The sequence below is a fragment of the Dreissena polymorpha genome, chromosome 10 (genome assembly GCF_020536995.1).
Source record: "Dreissena polymorpha isolate Duluth1 chromosome 10, UMN_Dpol_1.0, whole genome shotgun sequence".
Taxonomy (NCBI): Eukaryota; Metazoa; Mollusca; class Bivalvia; order Myida; family Dreissenidae; genus Dreissena; species Dreissena polymorpha.
Genome location: NC_068364.1, coordinates 71,038,139 through 71,058,922, shown reverse-complemented (window position 1 = coordinate 71,058,922; position 20,784 = coordinate 71,038,139). Strand labels below are relative to the sequence as shown.

Here is a 20,784-nt window from a genome sequence, read left to right as displayed (position 1 = left end):
CAGAAAGCAATTTGGTAAGGTCATATTGATTGTATATCATTCAATCTATATCCGTGACAAATATCACTTATTAAATCTGTACAGTAATTATGGAAATATAATTATCTACACATACGAAAATGTAGTTCTTCTTGAATGCTCTGAGCTTGTGTGATTACATGCGTGACCCGGAGGGTAAATAGCTGGGAGTTTGATTATTGCAACTACAATGAAATGATACAAAGATGCACCTACTTCCTACCTGCAGATTCAATTTTTTCGGCAGATTGGTTTATCTGATGCAGGTTTGGATTAACGACGTACAGGGGTTGTTCTTATGTTTATGTTTACGATCCCTCCTACGTTCACGGTGGGCCTACTTTTTTGCAAAATAGCAAGCACTTAAAGCGACCTTTTCAAGTTTAAGTAAATTGAAAACAACTTGTTTCAGATTCGCATATTTTCGTTGTAGTCATGATATTTGCGAGGAAACAGTAATACTAAACATTTACCATGCTTTAAAATATCGACTTTATGCATCTTTGAGGATATAAACCCCTGCAAATTATAAAGCGTTACAAACGCGAATCGATTGAATAAATTTGGAATTCCGTTGTTATCGTTATATGTTGTGACACTAAGAGGAACGCTTATGTAAAGTTTAAAATACACCGCGCACTGTTTCAGCAAGGATAGCTGAGTGGTTTAAATGCAAGTATTTACTCCAATGGTCAGTGGTTCGAGCCCAGTTTAAATTAACTTTTTTCCTATCTTTTATTTAATTCTTGTTTTTACTTGAGGTATTTAGTTCAAATGTTTACATTTAATAATTTAAAGCGTTTAACGACAAACTTCAATACGTGCCAAAATCTGTAACGATGCCCCTTTAAAATAAACGTTAATAGCATATGCATGTACATGTACAAATAACGAATACTCGATAGGACTTGAATAGAGATAAGTTAATGTATTGAGGATCACAAAACGTTAACCACGGGCCTTTCTATACATCAGCATGCTATGTAAACCCGATATTACGATGATAAAAAATACTGAAAAATGATAAAATGTTGATAACGCGAAATAAAGCATTATTATCACCGTAAGTAGCGTCGCAGATAGTTGTTTCCGTTATCGTTACGTCGAGTTATCATCATCACGTTGTCACGTTGTCGTTATTTTATAGTCATACCGCTTCATCATTATGATTCTTTCGAGAATCTCGTTTAGAATAAATGAATGCATAGGTGATGGCCGACCGGGTTCATTTAAAACACACGCATATTAATAAATTAACGCACGTAAAAGGGACGTGTGCACAGTTTCTTTGAACAGATTTAAACACCGTCATTGATTAAAAGACAAAAATACAAAACGATACATAGTATTATAAGCTATCAAATCTATATTCCTGAATAGGAAACATGTTACGGCTATGAATTAAAGTATACAATTTTAGTATATATATTTAATGATTATTAAATTTATAAAAAAAATGTCCATTAAATTCCTGCTTTTAATATAGAAACACGACGGAAAACGATTGCACGTACAATAAAAAACGCGCTATGAATGCACAGTTGTATTGCCTAAGCGTGACTTGTAACATGTGAATGGTGTCATGTGACCACCACGCGCTTTGAGACGTAATGAATAATATGGAGCTTATATTTCATATCATTTTCCCCCGGGTTATAATATTAATGCCAGGCTGTTACCCACTTCTCCACATGCTATTGTTGTCATTCGCTGGTGGAGACATTGTTTACTAGTATATATGATCGGTACAGACGAAACTTATGTTAGAGTTTATCTAAAATTTATTCACGGTTCAATAAGTTTTCTTTCATAACGGAACGGGTAAGTTAACAGTTTTACATTTACCTCTGGGAGATTTCCAAGTTGCAAAGTTTTGCCAATGTGAATGCATTTGAGCCGCTCTGAGAAAATGGGGACCATTGCATGTGTGTAAAGTGTTGTCCCAGATTAAGCGCCCGTGTATCCCGCACATGCGAATCAGGAAAGTCACTTTCCGCTTTATTGTATTTTTCGGTTTAAGAACGTCTCTTTTTAGCGAAAATCCAGTTTAGGCGGAAAGTTAGGTCTCTGATTAGCCTACGCGGACTACACGCATTAATCTGGGATTACACTTAACATACATACATATTAATCTAGAACGACTCTTTACACACACACGCACGCGCGCGTACGCACGCACGCACGCACGCACGCACACACACACACACACACACACACACACACACACACTAAACCCCGTTTACCCAGAGCGGGGCTCATCATTTGTCTGTCATTAACCCATTTATGCCTAGCGTCTAGAAAGAAGGCCTTGGCAAAAAGCGTAGACCCAGATGAGACGCCGCACGATGCGGCGTCTCATCAGGGTCTGCGCTGTTTGATTAAAGGAATTTCTGTAAGAAATGTTCTAAAATTATAAATAAATATACCAGACATCCCTAATTTTGCAAATGAATTGATCCAATTTAGAAGGATGGGAGAGTCCACTCGGCATAAATGGGTTAAAGCATGATATAACACTCGGTGTTGATTTCTTGTTTCAGTGATTTAACAGTTAATGTGTCGCCCTCCGCCCCCCTTTAAAAAATAAATATATAATGTATTTTTTCATAAATCGTTTTGCATGTCACATACCCGGATTATACAATCTTGTTCAAAATCATATACCCGTGTTTTTCTGTGCTTAAGTGCGCCTAAAAACGCTACTGAATATATAATCGCTTTCGAAACTTGATATGCACGAACATGCGCATACAATGCGATACTTTTGTTATTGCATGTTTGTGCCCAACGGAGCCATGCGTAAGTCTCTTGAAGGCCGCTTTAATTGTGTGTTAATACAAAGCGGATAGAAGATGTCAATACATAGGTGACATTTATGGCAATGCACAGCGGAAAGAACATCGAAAAACAGGCGATAAAGGCGACTATATAAAACGAATAGAACATGTCAAGGCACAGCACATATACGGTACGGTACACGACGAGAAGAACATAAGAAACTTAAGCGAATCGAACAAACCAATACACAGCTGATAGAAATTTCAGACGAGCGGACAGAACAATACACAGCTTAAATGGCAAGAAAATACACGTGATAGAACTGGACAATACACAGATGACGGGATGACAGGACAATAAACAGCTGATGAGAGGACTTGACAATACGCAGGTGAAATAACAGGACAACACACAGCTGATATGACAGGAAATACACAGCTGATAGGACATGACAATAAACAACTGATAGAATGACAGGACAATACACAGCTGATAGAATGACAGGACAATACACAGGTGGAAGGACAAGAACATACACATCTGATAGAACAGTACAATACACAGCTGATAGAACAGGCCATTACACAGCTGATAGGACATGATAATACGCAGCTGATAGAACAGGACAATACGCAGCTGACAGAACAGGACAATCCACAGCTAATGGAACAGGACAATAAGCAGCTGAGCGGACAGGACAATACACAATGATAGAACAGGATAATACACAGCTAATAGGTCCGGACAATACGCATCTGATAGGACAAGACAATACATAACTGATTGAACAGGACAATACACAGCGAATAGAACAGGACAATTCGCAGCTGATAGGACAGGACAATACACAACTGATAAAACAGGACAATACACAGCTAATAGAATAGGAAAATACACAGCTAATAGAACAGGACAATACGCAGCTGATAGAACAGGACAATACACAGCTGATAGAACAGGACAATACGCAGCTGATAGAACAGGACAATACGCAGCTGATAGAACAGGACAATACACAGCTAATAGAACAGGACAATACGCAGCTAATAGAACAGGACAATACGCAGCTGATAGAATAGGACAATACACAGATGATATAACAGGACAATACACAGCTAATAGAACAGGACAATACGCAGCTAATAGAACAGGACAATACGCAGCTGATAGAACAGGACAATACACAGCTGATAGAACAGGACAATACGCAGCTGATATAACATGACAATATATAACTGACAGAACAGGACAATACACAGCTGATAGAACAGGACAATACACAACTGATATGACAGGACAATACGCAGCTGATAGGACAGGACAATATACAACTGATCGAACAGGACAATACACAGCTAATAGAACAGGACAATACGCATCTGAGAGGACAGGAAAGTCCAAATACTTTATTTTCTAGTTCTTCATCAGAAACGAACGCGAGAATGTGTCAACAAATCGAAGACTTTCGATACAATCAAGCTAAAATAAATGTGTCGAAACTAAACATATGTTTTTCGTTGGAACTTAAATGCCTTTAAACATAATTATTAAACAGTATTTTTAATTGAGACATACAGGCTTCATACTTTTGTAAGCATTTATAACATTATCATACACAGTATTTGCTGATTATACGAGATATATATATATATATATATATATATATATATATATATATATATATATATATATATATATATATATATATATATATATATATATATATATATATATATATATATATATATTTATATATATATCGTGGATGTGAATTGATTACATTCATATGTTGATAATTGTAAGCATGGAAAAAAGTGTGTAATTCTGTACGAAAATTATCTTGAACGTTTCTAAACCATAATAAAATAATGAAATCTAGTAAAAAATATGGGATGCAGTCAGCCTAATATCACGTTTTAAAGAAGTCCTCGATGGTACACTATTTACTCCTATAACGAACCATTAACATTTCATTGACAATAAAAACATCAGATTTCAGTTTATTTCCAGTCGTACTCTTAACAGTATTCAAGCCCATAATTTATACAAGAAATATATTGAAAAAAAACCTATGAATATAATGATTTTTAAGTCGGTTTCCTTGACATATCTAGAAAATTCAAAAGGAGCGTAACACATATCTCAGAGCCTGTTCTTAATTTTAAACAAGAGATGTGTTCGTCAGAAACACAATGCCCCCTATTGCGCCGCTTTGAAATAATTTATATATTTTTTTCCTTTTACCTTGAAGGATGACCTTGACCTTGAACTTCCACCACTCAAAATGTGCAACTTCATGAGAATGCCGCTTTTAATTAAAAAAAATGACATTTGACCTTGAGGGATAACCTTGACCTTGAACTTCCACCACTCGAAATGTGCAGCTTCATGAGAACGCCGCTTTGAAATTATTATTTTTGTTTCACCTTGAAGGATGACCTTGACCTTTAACTTCCACCACTCCAAATGCGCAGCTTCATGAGATACACATGCATGCCAAATATCAAATAGCTATCTTCAATATTGCAAAAGTTATGGCCAACGTTGAAGTTTTTTTTCGGACGGACGGACAGACTGACATACTGACGGACAGTTCAACTGCTATATGCCACCCTACCGGGGGCATAAAAATGACAAAAATGCTATATCGATCCCAGTATTGTTGATTTGCTTTTAGTATCTTTATTTTATATTTTGCCAAGATTCTGATAAAACGTCGTCTGAACAATGACCCGACCTTCATAATTGGCATTAAATGCCAGTGATACATTAAAGGCCACGATATATCATATAGCACATTCTTTCAATGTATGTTTTCTCCGTTCGGCATAATTACGAATCGAGCAGAATGACAGAATTGCAGATCTATCAATAGAACGACTCACACATTACGTGAGAATGAGAGACTAGCGGAAAGTTAACGGAATAGTTGGACAACCCCCTCGACAAATAACAGAAAAACACAGCTGAAACGCTGATTATTTTACTTTATACAAAAGTTATATTTTAACTCCAGCCCTTCCTATTTCATTAAGGATGTTAATAGTAGTGTGTAACCTAAATTGCAACCCTTACAAAACACCCCTTTGATTACGTCTAACGCACACTCACACAACTGGTTGATGTTATGTGCAGACGTGCATAACAGATCGTATAGAGCAGACTGTCATTGAGAGTATACCCCAGTGCATTCTATACATAAATGGTGACGTCACTACGTTATTGTTATTGTCAGTAAGACCGGTGTGACACAATGTACCCCAGTGTGTATGCGTCATCAGAAATTGAGTATTTTCAGTTTGTATGCAGGTGTATTCTCCGGAACAGATCTATATAGATGCCGACTACAACTATTAATTGTATGAATTTTATTTAATTAACATTTAATAAACATTATTTGTCTGCTTATGGTGTGGTGTTTATTTAATAAACTATATTTATATACATCCGTACAATCTTCAGATGTTTCCATATGTTTTTAAATTGCAATTGATAACAAATGGAGCCCTATAATCTGCACCCAGTTGACATTCCCGTATTCTTATACGGTTTCAATGCTATATTGAAAGATATTATTAAACTAATGCTTATACGGGCTTTATCCATCAAATGCGATATAAACACCTTATTTACGTCTTAACAATCTAAGAAGATTCTTTGAATTATATGTGGTTGATTTCGACGGAAAACTATTGCAGCCCTATCAATCTGCATGTGTTCCGACAACATTGAAGATTTATTAGTGTTTTATCCCGTGTGATATAATCTCTTGATTGCATTTAAAACGTAGTGATTCCGTAATCATCTGCGTCCAGGTCCAAAGTCTGAGCCGGTTCCGATTTCGGTTTCATGCGACGGATAACTACTGAAGCCCGAACAATCTGCATGCGTCCGATAAACTTTACACGGCATATCTCAGGTTTTTATATGTGATTAATTTGCGAAAGAAAAATAATAAAGCCCTATAAATCTGCTGGCGTTTCGACAACATTCACATGGCATTTCTAAGATTCTTATAAAGTTTACTTGCGACGGACAACCAATGAAACCCTATAAATCTGCATGCGTTTCAACGCATCCTATCAGATTCTTATATGGATCTAATTTCAACGGGGAACTTGTGATACCCTATTAATCCTTATGCATGCCAGCAACCTTCACAGTGTAGTTCACAGGTTTTTATATGGATTTTAAATTCGACGGAAAACTAATAAGTCCTATTAATCTGCATGCGTTACGACAGCACTCACAGGGCGCGTATACGGTTACAATCGGGGATTGTATGGGATTTTTCCATATACATTTGCGCTCAGTCGACACGAACATCTTAATTTATGGCATTAAATAAGTAATGGAATAATCCTTATCCATGTTCGTTCTTAGATTGCTTTTATTGCGAATAAAGTATTTTTATTTTAATTAAAATCGCGATCCATGTAATGGAAATTAAACATGCACAAGTAAGTGTAAAATGTATTCAGTTGTGACGTAAAACGGTCCGTAAACAACCTTAGTTTGATGGTATACGCACGATGTAATCGTTGTCTATACGCAGATTAATAGACGCTCATAAGATCCACAACGATTTTTAAAACGTCTCAAGCAATGCGAAAATTGTATGGACGCAGATAAATATAATGTAATTAGTTATTTAATACAATTACTAGCGAATAAGCCACCTTTAAATATCGACTCGATGCACATTGATAGGGTTCATTTAGCCCTGTAATGCAAGTAAGACCGTATATATGCGCATGTGAATGTTAACTGGGTGCAGATCAACAGATACTCATCATTATTAAACCTGAATGTGGCAGAGTCCCGGTCAACCCAAAACAAGCTACGGTTTATCCCGGTGAAGCCCCGGCAGTGCCCAGGTTGTCGCCGGTAATGCCCAGGTGGAGCCCCGGTAAAAGCCGGCAGCGTTCCGGCAAAGCCCCGGTCTACCGTAACTCCGCCGAGACTCACCGGGGCTATCTTGGCAACAGACCCCGGCAGAGCTACGGCAACGCCCCGGTTTAATCGCGGTCGTCGCCGGTAATGACCAGGCGGAGCCCCGGTGAATGCCGGTGGCGTCCCGGCAGAGCGCCGGTTTACCAATGAACCTGGCTATACCGGGACTCTGCCGGCATTCACCAGGGCTCCACCTGGGCACCACCGGCGACAACCGGGGCGTTGCTGTAGCTCTGTCGATGTCTATATGGGCCCCGGTGGAGCAACGGTGCCGTCCGGGTTGTTCCCGGTGCCGTCCCGGTTGTTCCCGATTCCGCGCCGGTCGATGCCGGTCCTTCACGGTAACTACCGGTTCATCCCGCAGGTATTAAACATTTTAATACTTACCCGGTGGAGCGTGGAGCCCCAGTTGTCCCCGGTTCATCCCTGTCGTCCCCGGTTCATCCCGGTAGAGCCCCGGTTCATCCCGGTAGATCCCGGATCACGCACCGGGGCTCCGCCGGCATCATAGTGAGAGTGGGCCTTAAGACCGTATACGCGCATTTCAATGTACACAGATCAATAGGCAACAATATCGTATAATCCAGAATTAAATCGTATAAGCACGATGTGAAAGGTATCTGGATACAGTTTTATAGGTGCACATTTGTTCCCAAGCGCTATACCACGCGTATAAAACTTGCGAAGATCGTTTATAAGCATGTAAATAGAAGTTACACAATGCACTATAAATCTGTATTCAGAACTCAATCTGTTGTGCACGTCTACATCTAACGCTTACATGCAAATAGAAGTTACACAATCTGCACTATAAATCTGTATTCAGAACTCAATTTTTTTTCTAACGCTATTATAAACCACAATTCTACGACAAATTATTGACGCAGACGAATAGGGTTTCATTATAATCTGCACTAAAAATCTGCATTACAAATTCTAATAGTGCCGCAAAATATACACCTCCCACTGTTCATCACGTGATACACAATCTGCACAAAAAATCTGTTTTCTGAATTCAAACTGTTATGCGCGTCTGCATATAACACTAACCCACACAACTCCCCACAAATACTTTTTGCACGATATTAAATACTGTTGTATCGGCGAAAAAATACTTTTCATGAAATTCTGGCCACACGCCAGAAAATACTTTAACCTAGGACGTTTGTTATTCCCAAGAAACCAGGAAGTTCCCTCAGGATTTCTCCAGTTTCGCCGGTCGGTGTCAGGGTACAAGTTTCAATTGATTAAGTTCATAGATAGCCAGCGCGTGAGAGGTTCTAATTCTCTTCTCATTGTTCAGAGACGCTTTCAAGTGACTATGCCGACAGAGAAGAAACCGTTCGAAAGACTGCCGACGAACGTTCGACCCGTTAACTATGACATAACGCTGAAACCGAACTTGAAGGCTTTCACTTTCGAAGGCCATGAGACCATTACTGTGCAGGTAAGCAAGTTACCGTTATTACTCTTAAGTTTTCGGACACTCTAATTTTGTGGACACCCCTTTTTATAGCCAGAATAATTATTTTTCATGACTATATTTTCGGACATACAGGTTTTCATCGATACTTAATGACTAAGTTTTTGGACAGAATAATTTACTAGTGCTGCAACAATATATCATGGGACCCCACTGTAATGCGGTACTTGACGAAAATCTATTACTTGCTTGCAAAAAAGCCGATATATTACCTAAAGTTTATATCCAATCCCTAAAAAAATCGTTATTTCACAAAACAAGCGCATTTATTTTACTTTGGTGTGAGAATTAGAGACGTACAAGCAGAAAGGTCATAACCTGTTAAATCGTCCGTAAAATCTAGGTCACTCCATTATATCGCGCTAATATTACAAAAGGAATAATTTTCAAGTATGGTGGGCAACAATTGCCACAAAAAATGTAATATGGTACATAACATATTTTGTTATCATTATAAACAATGTAAATCACAATTTTATGAAAAATAAGATTTTTAATCAGTTTTAACTTTTACACAGAGAATTAATCTGTGTTTTCAATCATAAGACTGTAAAGATGTTTATTCACAATGTGGACACAGAAATTCAGTGTCCCTTCGTATTACTCTCACATTTGTACATAATTTCAAATGAGTCCAATGTGGACATTTGTCACATTTTCCCCATGTAACCAATGTTATGTATGGGAATTTGTCAATGCCTGCAGGCTCAAAACTATTGCAAACGCAACATGATTCAGAGTCAGTCTCAATGTCCTCATCGCTGTTCGCATCCTCAGGACTCAAAATGGGCACCTGTTGTTTGCTAAGTCCAGATGTACTTGGTATAGGTCCCTTTTGTGTCTCCTTTTCTTTAACTTCAGGATCACGAGCGACTGCTGATTTGTTGGCTCAGGGACCTATACAAACTGTCCCTGGTTGGCTGCAGCTGTTAGCTGCTGAACATTCTTTTCGCCCATCATGTTGCCTGTTACTTTAAATGGAGGCACAAATCTTTTAGGCTTGGGCTTAACTGCCTGAGTGATTGTCTTTTTGGAAAAGAAATCAACAGCTGGATATTCAGAAGCTTGTTTTGCATCACCAGCATTCTGCATCAGGTTTGGTATTCCTTCACTTGGTGTTGTTGATTCCATGGTTATATCCGGTTTATCAAAGATTGTAGATGGTGCTATCTGGGAGTCATTAATTGCTAATTTGTTGTATGGTGATATTCCAGTCTTCTTGAATGCTGATATTAAATTTTCTGGACAAAGTGCTTTCAGATATGGCTTTGCTGTAAGTTGGGCAATATTGTATTTGGTGATGTTCAAGCCAGGATTTAACTTCATGAAGTGCTGACACTCTTGATAGTATATGTTTTTGAAGGGCCCAAAAATACCTACATCCAGGGGCTGGGTTACATGACTTGAGTGTGGAGGCAGAACAAAAAGGATGACATTGTTCGCTTTTGCCCATCCAGCCAATGTTAATGAAATGTGTGAGCGGTGACCATCGTACAATATGAGTGTGGGATGTTCGCTGTCTGTAGGAACATAGGCAATGAAATGTTTTGTCAGATAGTTCAGAAACACTGATGTACTGGACCATCCAGACTTCGACATCTCCCCTGCTGACCCTGGACATGCTCCATTCAAAAATACATCATTCCAGCGTTGTCCTGGGAAGACATAATATGGTGGAACACTTTGACCAGCAGCATTACCAGCTGCTATGATGGTTACTGTGGATAATCTTGCAGAGGTTATATTTTGTGGCACAGTGTCCTTTTTGCAGATGGTTTTTGGTGGGGTGTGTTCACTCGTGACACCAGATTCATCAATATTGAATATCTTCTGAGGTTTATCTATTATTTTGTTCTCTGTTAGTACATTGAAAAGTTCATCATAGTATTTATTTAGTGTTTCTCTTGATGTTTTCACTCTTGAAAGATCCAGTTTTTGAGGTTTTGATGACTTCAGTTCCGGCCAGCGTTTGCAAAATCCATAAAACCAGTTGTCACTAAGGCATTTTTGGTCCGGCTTCATTGTCTTTCCCAAAGACTCAGCATAATCTCTCCCCATATATTGTACTGATTTCTTGGTGTACCCAAATCCAATTTCAGCCATATAGGTCACGTGGTCGTACAACTTCTTTTCTTCCTCTATTGTGAAAATGGTCTCGTGACCAACTTTTGCCTCAACATCAACGCGACCTTTAGGCGTAACAAAAATAATTGTTTGTTTCCGGTGGCCCAACCCTACCTAATTTTTTGCCGCCGGTCCTAATCTTTTTTGAGCCCAAAATTCGAAAAAAATCGGACCGCGTATTTTTCGGCAACGGTCAATAAACTTGTCAAACTTGTCTACGTTATCCGCATATCATTTTTATTGTTATTGAAGCGCATGTGGTAGCTGGCCAATCAGCAATTAGTTTGCTCACACATGATATTGGGTCATTCATGCGCAGACACTGTACACTTGGAATACACAGTCAGTTGATCTTGTCGTCTGCCAACAATATAGCGGCCGATGGCAAACGTCGTATTAAAGATAAGCAAATCAAAAGAAGCGTACCAATAAATAAATTATTTCTAAGCTGATTACTTAACACCTTTCTACCGACTATCGATCTGAATTAAAGGATGATAATTAAATAATTAGTTCTATTTCGACGATGTTGCAACTTTTTGCCGATTAATGTTTGAAATTAAAAGGTGATAATTAAGTTGTTTTTTACCCACAAAAAATGCTATTGTAAAGCAATATGGCAACCAAATTGTATATTTGCTAGGTTTTGCAATGTCTGCAGACAAACGATATGCACATGTCGTTTTTGGATACATTATTTTTCGTCGATTTTAATTTATTTTCGAAGTTCTTTATAGAAGAAATAGAATGACGAATGCTTATGCGTTGATACGGACGGTGTGGTTTATAATATTTTAAATTGTATTCACCTGAAAATACAATTGGAAAGACTATAAAAAAAGAACAATTAGTAAAGGCTCTGGATGGGGTGGTGGATCTGCCCTTTATTCCTGTTGGATTCCTGCGGTTGCGGTTCCAAGACCCTCGGCCTAATTTTCAGGATTTCAAATTTGGAACAATCGACACCCATATTAAATGTTCATCTATAAAATAACTTATGTTTGTATGTTGACAAGTACCATACTAATTATTTCTATATTGAAAAATGTATATTACATTATGATATGCGATATGCCCTTGTTGTCATTAAAAGAATATAAACAAGTTTATAGTAAATGTATATATAATTATTTCAAAACCAGTTTTCGTGCAACGAAAAACAAAAACCTGGTCGTCTCAAAGAAATTTTGGGACAACGCTAGCCCTGGTAGATAGACTTCACGACACCAGTACATAATATAATCTAAAAATGTGGTCCTTTGGAAGCATAAACTGCATCCAAGAAGTATAATAGCACACCCAGTTTAATTGGGTCTGTTCATGGTGATAATGTTACATGCAACACCACTCGCGTCCCCCAAGCATGGCTTTTGAGCTATTTAATATATTATAAATTATAAATAATATAGTATATACTCCAATGGAGTCCATGATTCCAAAGGAACGGAAAGCATAACAACACTGAATCCCTATAGACACTGAGGGTCAAGCTTACTGCGACTTTAGTTATGCCTTTTATTGGTTATAAAATGGACTATTAACATCGCTGCCAGAAGTCAACATTAAACTCGGAAATAAGGAAAGCAACAAATGCAAAATTAATGAACAGCAAGTTTTTATTTCATTAAAGCATTTAAATTAAGCCATATTGCATTACATATATCATCAAATTTATTGTACATACAGTTGTACACAAAAAATGAGAAGAAGATGCACCATGTACGACATTTTCTAAAAAAAAATATTTTTAAAAATAAAATTATTTGCCTACCTACCTACCCTAGTTTTTTAGGCCATGTCAGTGGAAACAAACATATTTTTTTGTTAGGCCTTAATTCTATCCCTAAGGGTTGTTTCTGGTACAGCGAACATCCTTGAGGCTCTGTATGCAGAAACACCACCCAAAGTGGCCTCAAACGCCCTCTGGAGATTTTCTCTGTCATACAAGAATCGCTGTTTTTTGGTTGAAGTTCCTGAAAAAGAGAACAAAATTATAAGTTCAAATTCTCTTACATTGTCATGCAAGCAAAAATCAATTCTAAAATTTGCATTTGCAAATTATTGCTTAAATTTGCACATAATTTTAAAATATTTGACAACTATGCGCTTCCGTAGATTTTTTATTCAACAGCGGAAGTGACGTGCCTGTCAAATTTTACAGACGACCGCAAACTGTCAAAAGTATTTTTAAGAAAGTTAACACTTTTTTAGACAAAATCTGCAAGAAAATGATGAAATCAATTAGAAAATCATTTCCGATACATAAATAAAACAACTTACCGCGACTCGGAACATCTTTTCGCCGGAAATATGTCAAAAAGAAAACGAAAGTAAGGAGTTACTAACGTAAACAACCGCTAGGTGGCAGTGAAAGCGAAATATTCAGAGTTATAAAATTAGCGCGATACAATGAATGCCGCGATACAGTGGGGTCCGAGTATACCGGTATATCGGTAAATATCGCAATACGCAATCTGCATATTGTATTGCGATGTGATTTTCATCATACCGCTACGAACATTCAACAAAAATACCTCCACATTTCGGCCAGAAAAGCCATCCGAAATAATGATATTAAGGTGAACAAAACAAATCAGTGTTTAATGTTCACAGGCAGCAGTATCATAAATTTGCCCACCCCCCCACCTCCCGGGACCCTCCCCCCGAGTTTACCCCAGGGGTTCCAGATTGTTAAATGGGATCGGTTAGTTGTGTAATCACGTTGCTTTTACTGTCTTTTAACGAAACCAGTTGCATTTTGTCGGCAACTGCATGGGAACATGTGTGTTTTCGGTGAAAAAGGTCATGTCCAGTGTTCCACAATCTTTCAGCAATAGGCATATTGTGCGTTTCATACCTTGTGTATATATAATACCTATACGAGGGATATTTTTTCAAACTGTGTATTTTTGTCAATATTCGTTATTGAAAAGTCAAACCATACACAATAGGCTCGGGGGGGGGGGGTATAATGTGGGGTGTGGTCATTTATTAGATGATGTTTCAAAAATAAAAAAAGGGGGAAAAAAAATTTGGGGGGGGGAGGGGGGGGGGGCAGGGATTCTGGGTAGGGGCGTAGGGTATTGTTTGGGTGGAATCTATTGTGGTATTCAGGTAAGTGTTGTTTTGTCAAAGTATTAATACAATCTGATCATAAATAAAGAAGTTTTGGCAATGTATCTAAAGTAATATGCATATTGTAAATGGAAAAAGGGCCATAGTTCTTACAAAATGCTTGATACAGTTGTCTGCTCTTGTTTATAGATTGGGGTCATGTTGGTAAAGAAGTATTCAAAATATAAAAGCAATATGTCAAGGGATATAGAAAATATTTGGGGTGGTACGCAAACTTTAACAGATTTATCAATGATATGCATATTCTAAGTGAAAAAAGGGCCATAATTCTGTCAAAATGCTTGATACAGTTGTCTGCTCTTGTTTAAAGGTTCAGGTCATGTTGGTAAAGAAGTATGCAAAATATGAAAGCAATATGTCAAGGGACATAGGAGACATTTGGGGTAGTACGCAAACTTTAACATTTGCACGCTAACGCCGATGCCGGGGTGAGTAGGATAGCTCCACTATGTATATTTCATATATAATAGTCGAGCTAAAAAAATATTATGTAACACCATTCTGATAAGTTACACGAACGGCTTTTAAACATCAACAATTCTCTTTCGGGTTAATATTCTGAATGACGGCTTTTTAATAGTTCTCAAAATGGCAGAAACGAACGACGAGTTTGACTTTATAGAGAACAAGAGATAAAGTGTTGTTTGGACATATTTAGTCTTAAAAGGGAGAGAGCAACAAATGAGATCGAGGAAGGGGTAGGATATTGTAAGTGGTGTAAGGATGGTGTCAAATGTAGCGGCGGAACATCCAATTTGTTCTCGCACTTAGTACAAGTTACAAGTTAGCAATATATTGCAATATATTACAATACAGGTTTTTGAAATGACAATATATTGCAATACGGTTTTTGGCGTATTGTTGCAGCACTATAATTTACAGCGCTATTTTTTCTAGATTTCTGCCCCGTTTTCCCTTATCTGGGACCCTTTGATCATGGAGTTTTGCAACCAGATAAATGTCAGGAAATATTGCATAGAATGCCCTGAGGGCAAATGGACTATCACAATTGCGTTATTGGGTGGATAACCATGTATAACGGACGGTAATGATTAACCAACACTGGAAAGGGAAAGTGCTCAATTGCAATACGGCATTATACGCATGAGGCCAACTAAACTTAAATTTGATTCACTGAGCTATTGAAAGATTTTATATAATAAACGTCCAATAGGAACAGGGGTATTTCCACTGAAAACGCGTATATCACCTGACAGGATGTGCTTGCACTGCATTTATGCTAGAATCTCCGATGACTTCATGCAACTTTTTCTGAAATTTGTGAGCAAGTTATATATATCAATATAATTGACAATTGCATTTCAGGTTGCAGAGCCAACTCGGACAGTCACTCTGAACTGTATTGAGATTGAGGTTTCAAATGTTAGCTACACGCCTGATGGTGGTTCTGAGTTGGTGGGTGCCATTACCTACAAGAAGGAGGATGAACTTGCTGTCTTTACCTTCGAAGAGGAGTTACCAGTATGTGAATGAACAAGATTTCAAAGTCAATTTGAAGCTTTATTATTTTGGCCCTTTCATAAGGTAACATAATAATCAAAAGCAACAAATATTTGGCAAAAGTTTAAGTAAAATAAAGTTAACCCATACAAAATCAGTGTTCCTTTTAGCAATAGCCAATATTTCAATGCTAGATGTGGTATAGAAACATAAATTTAATAAGATACAAAATGCTTGTTTTTATTTTTTGTTGCACAATATATTCCATTTTAATTTCCTGCAATGATATCTATATATAAGACACACGAACACTAACAATAACATAAAACATGAACATGTGTTGAATATAATTTCCCACAAAAAATAAAAAAGAGCATTTTGCATATTTAAATCTATGTTACCAATCCACATCGGGCGTTGAAATTTTGGCTATTGCTATAAGGATTTTTATTTTTAATGTTTTTACTTTATTGTTCAAAATATTGTATGAAATATTGTATGGGCTTTTAAGGCATGATCAATAATTATGTTCTAGTGTTTCAGGATAAAACCCAAGACCTCATGATTTCAAGACTATGCCTCATCATTAACCCTTTGCATGCTGGGTAATTTGTCTTCTGCTAAAATGTCGTCTGCTGAATTTCTAAAATTAGCATTTTCTTCGATTTTTTTCAAAGAATACTATCAGAATAGCAAACAGTTTGGATCCTGATGAGACGCCACGTTCTGTGCCGTCTCATCTGGATCCAAACTGTTTGCAAAGGCCTTCAAAATTCGGTTCCCACACTGAAAGGGTTAATAAAAGCAGGCTCATAAAGCAAGATGGCATTAATGTGCATGAATGCATCTCCTTATCTTAGAATCAAAAGAAAAAATCACAAATAAGCTGGCATTCAGTCATCAAATTTAGCTGTTTTCAAGACCAAGTTAGCCCCTTTTCATACTGTATGCACGGAGTGAGTGGCATTAAACCTTTCAGTGCGGGAACCGAATTTTAAAGGCCTTTGCAAACAGTTTGGACCCAGATGAGACGCCACAGATCGTGGTGTCTCATCAGGATCCAAACTGTTTGCTATTCTGATAGTATTCTTTGAAAAAAATAGAAGAAAATGCTAATTTTAGAAATTCTGCAGACGACATTTTAGCAGACAACAAATTTCCCAGCATGCAAAGGGTTAAACATTGCAGTTGTCCATCTGACTGCCAGTGCAAAGCTGGTGTTTTGTCTGCCTCTTTAACTACGGGGTGGATTTTATTAAATCTTTCTCAATTTAATAACGTTAATGTGGAACCTTGCTGCAAAATACTTTTGCATAATGTGGCCCTGTGGAGTGTTTTCACAGCTTTATAACTATAGTCCAAAATTCATTTTGTTTCAACTCCACTTTAAATACTGGGTTAATCTTGCTTAATACAGTATTTCAATGTTCAATTACTTCATTGTGTATATGATCTCAAAGAATTCTATTTTGATTACTGACAGTTTTTGTTGAATATTTCCCTTTGTCTTTTCATCCACTTTGGAATATATTAAGGATTTGTATGTGTTCATACGTGTGTTGTACGTGACTTAATTCTGATTTTCAGCACTTTTTGGCCAAATTGGGAAGAGTACCTGTTCCATACCAATTAGGGAAAAATTAGTGTGAAAACCCCTGAAATTGGTTCAATTGGCATTGTTAAATCTTTAAATTGGGAATTATGGGTCTAAGAGAATCTGAGCACGCCAAGTTGATAAATTACCAGTGCAGAGTCGGTTGGCTTGTTCTAATATTGAATACTGGACACATTGCAGGCAGGTAATGGACACCTGAAGGTGACGTTCACAGGGGAGCTCAATGATCACATGAAGGGTTTCTATCGTAGCAAGTACACGGGTCCAGACGGGGAGGATCGGTATGGGGCCTCCACGCAGTTTGAGGTACGGTCGTTTGCTAGAGTGTTATTCTGCAGGTGTTTTTCTTTCTACTTCCATTGTGTAAAATGTACCCGGTTTTAAAATTGAAATTCCGAAAAGCATTGATTTGAAACAAATATTTAAATAGGAATGTTTATAAAAATCTTGTTGGATTGTATTTTTGGTTAAAATAGGATATTTGATATAAAGTGCATTATATTTTGTATAAAGGATAATAATGAATAGAATGGGGATTGTGTTTGTATCAAAACGAAAAAAAAACAATCATGTGTATGCACCATAGTGGTTATGTATAAACTGCTCCATATTTGTTTTTGCTGAATTGTTGTTTTTAAATGTGATCATTTTACATGGTAAATACACAATGTAGTTATGATGAGTTCTGATCCCCCCCCCCCCCCCCCCACAACAACCAAACAAACCGAAGCAGGCATTTAATGTTTTACTGGATTATTACTGTGTGCTTATCTGTCTGTCTGCAAGGGTTTAAAATTTGACTTACTTTATGCTTTCCAGTGGTTTATAGAGAAATATTAGTGAATTAAAACTTATTATTTCACTGTTTCAAACAGTGAAAATTAACAATGAAAGTTATCTATAATTTTTACTGTTTACTGTGAAATATTTAATGTTTACTGTGAAACGACGTCATTTTTTTGACGAAATGACGTCATTATCCCAGCGAAATTGTTTAGTTAAACTCTTAAACAATTTATATAAATGGTGAAAAAAGCATGCAATGAAAAGAAAATTTGTTGGATTCAGTGGAACATTGATTTTAAGTCACTAATGATCATAGAAAATATATATTTTCACTTGTGGCTGCGCCACTCATGAAAATATTATTTTATAGGATCACTTGTGAATTAAAATCAATAATCCACCGATTCCAACAAATATCCTCTTTTCAACCTTTCACTGAAAAAACGGAGCTTAATGGATGTGCATAAAGTGTCGCCCCAGATCAGCCTATGCAGCCAGCATCAGAGGAGCCACTTTCCACTTTGATTGTATTTTTCAATCAAAGAGCAGTCTTTTTAATCAAAATGAAAGTAAGACAGTGTCACCCTGATTAGCCTGTGCAGCTTGAACAGGCTAATCTGGTACTTCACTGTAGAAACATGCATTAAACCTCATCTTCACAGAGCGGGGCTTAAATTCATATCAACCAATTATTACTGTTCCCTTTATGTACTCAGGCCTCTGACGCGAGACGTTCCTTCCCGTGCTGGGATGAGCCTGCGCTCAAGGCCACATTTGACATCACCCTGGTGGCACCAAAGAACAGAGTGGCCCTGTCCAACATGGTAGGATTCTGCAGCATCTCAGCTTCCAGGGCATTTCTCTCACTCCTGTGGTATTGAACCAGGACTTGGGTCCTGCTAAGCCTATAACGGAATTTTAATGTGGAAATTCCTTAACAACGGCAATTTGTTTTAAATATTTAAAATTCACTAAAAATAGGAATGTCTTGTTATTTTTAATAGATATTCTTATGGATAAAAACAAAGGCGTTTTTTTTAATAGCATTTTAATACTTTTTATGCCCCGAGGGTGAGCATATAGTGATCACACCGTCCGTCTGTTCATCTGTCCCTCCATCTGTTTGTACATCACACTTTGCATTTAGGCTCGAAAAATGCTCATTACTTCTATGTTGCTTCGGATGTTACCTTCATATTTGGTATGCATGTGTATATGGACAAGGCCTTTCCATACAAACACAAATTTTGACCCCTTTGACCTTGAACTTAGGTTTAGGTTTCGAAATCTGTGTTTAGGTTTTGAAAAATGCTCATAACTTCTATCAAAGCGTTTATCGGGGGCATATGTCATCCTATGAAGACAGCTCTTCTTTACTTAAATTATCTCAAATTTAAAAATTATCTTTATTAAATAGTGTTTTATTTTTGTCAGAGGAGATTTGTGCCCCCCAAAAAAGTCTAGTACTTTTGTTTGCATAGACCACTGATAAAACTTTGGATTTAGGAAGTTTGGGATTCTGATTGTATTCTGGGCGTGTAAGTTCAATGTCAAGCTCACTGTTGCTAAAAATAGAAAAGCACTTTTTGCTCAATAACATCTTTTTATTCCCGTCAAATTTTTTTTCGATGGGGCTATAGAAATTGGTCCCGTCCGTCTGTGCGTCCGTCCGAAACTTTGTCCAGAGCATAACTCCAAATCTATTCAATGAATTTACTTTAAACTTAGAATATAAACAGATGGCAACAAGGAGAAATGCAGTGACCAAGAAGCATAACTCTATCTACCTTACTTTTTGAATTATCGCCCTGTATTTAATTTCAAAGTAAATTTTTGTCTGTAGCATTACTTTAAATTTACTGAAGGGATTTACTTGAAACTTGAAATATAAACAGATGGCAAGTAGGAGAAGTGCAGTGACTAAGAACCATAACTCTATCTACCTTAGTTTTTAATGATCTCCCTTTATTTAATTTCAAAGTAAATTTTTGTCCGGAGCATAACTCTAAATCTACTGAAGAGATTTGCTTGAAACTTGAAATATAAACAGATGGCGACTAGGAGAAGTGCAATGAACATGACCCATAACTCTTTCTGCCATAGTTTTTTAATTATCTCCCTTTATTTTTATTTATTTTTTTATTTTTTATTTTTTTATTATTTATAATTTTAAATTATATTTAATTTAATTTCATAGCAAATATTTTAGCTTTTCAAGTTTAAATATCTCCCTTTATCTAATTTTACAATAATATTTTAATTTGAACACTGAAGTATTCACTGTAAAATGAATGGATGAGTTTGAGGAAAAATACAGTGATCAAGAACAGTAACTGTTTATAGTCTTCTTTTTTAATTACCTCCTTTTCTTTTTTCCATATATTTAATTCTCTATTGCATAACTCCAACACTTTATAACTAATTGATCATT

The 20,784-nt window shown here is 37.0% G+C and overlaps 1 protein-coding gene across 1 annotated transcript in view; it reads left to right on the top strand.

The window, feature by feature from the left end:
- Positions 1 to 8,768: 8,768 nt before the first annotated feature.
- LOC127847115 (puromycin-sensitive aminopeptidase-like) overlaps positions 8,769 to 20,784 on the top strand; it is a 53,785-nt gene continuing 41,769 nt past the window's right edge. Inside the window, exons 1-4 of the mRNA XM_052378748.1 lie at positions 8,769 to 9,196; positions 15,818 to 15,973; positions 17,748 to 17,873; positions 19,070 to 19,177. Of these exons, the coding sequence (XP_052234708.1) occupies positions 8,870 to 9,196; positions 15,818 to 15,973; positions 17,748 to 17,873; positions 19,070 to 19,177 (717 nt within the window). The 5' untranslated portion in view covers positions 8,769 to 8,869. The remainder of the gene's footprint in view (positions 9,197 to 15,817; positions 15,974 to 17,747; positions 17,874 to 19,069; positions 19,178 to 20,784) is intronic.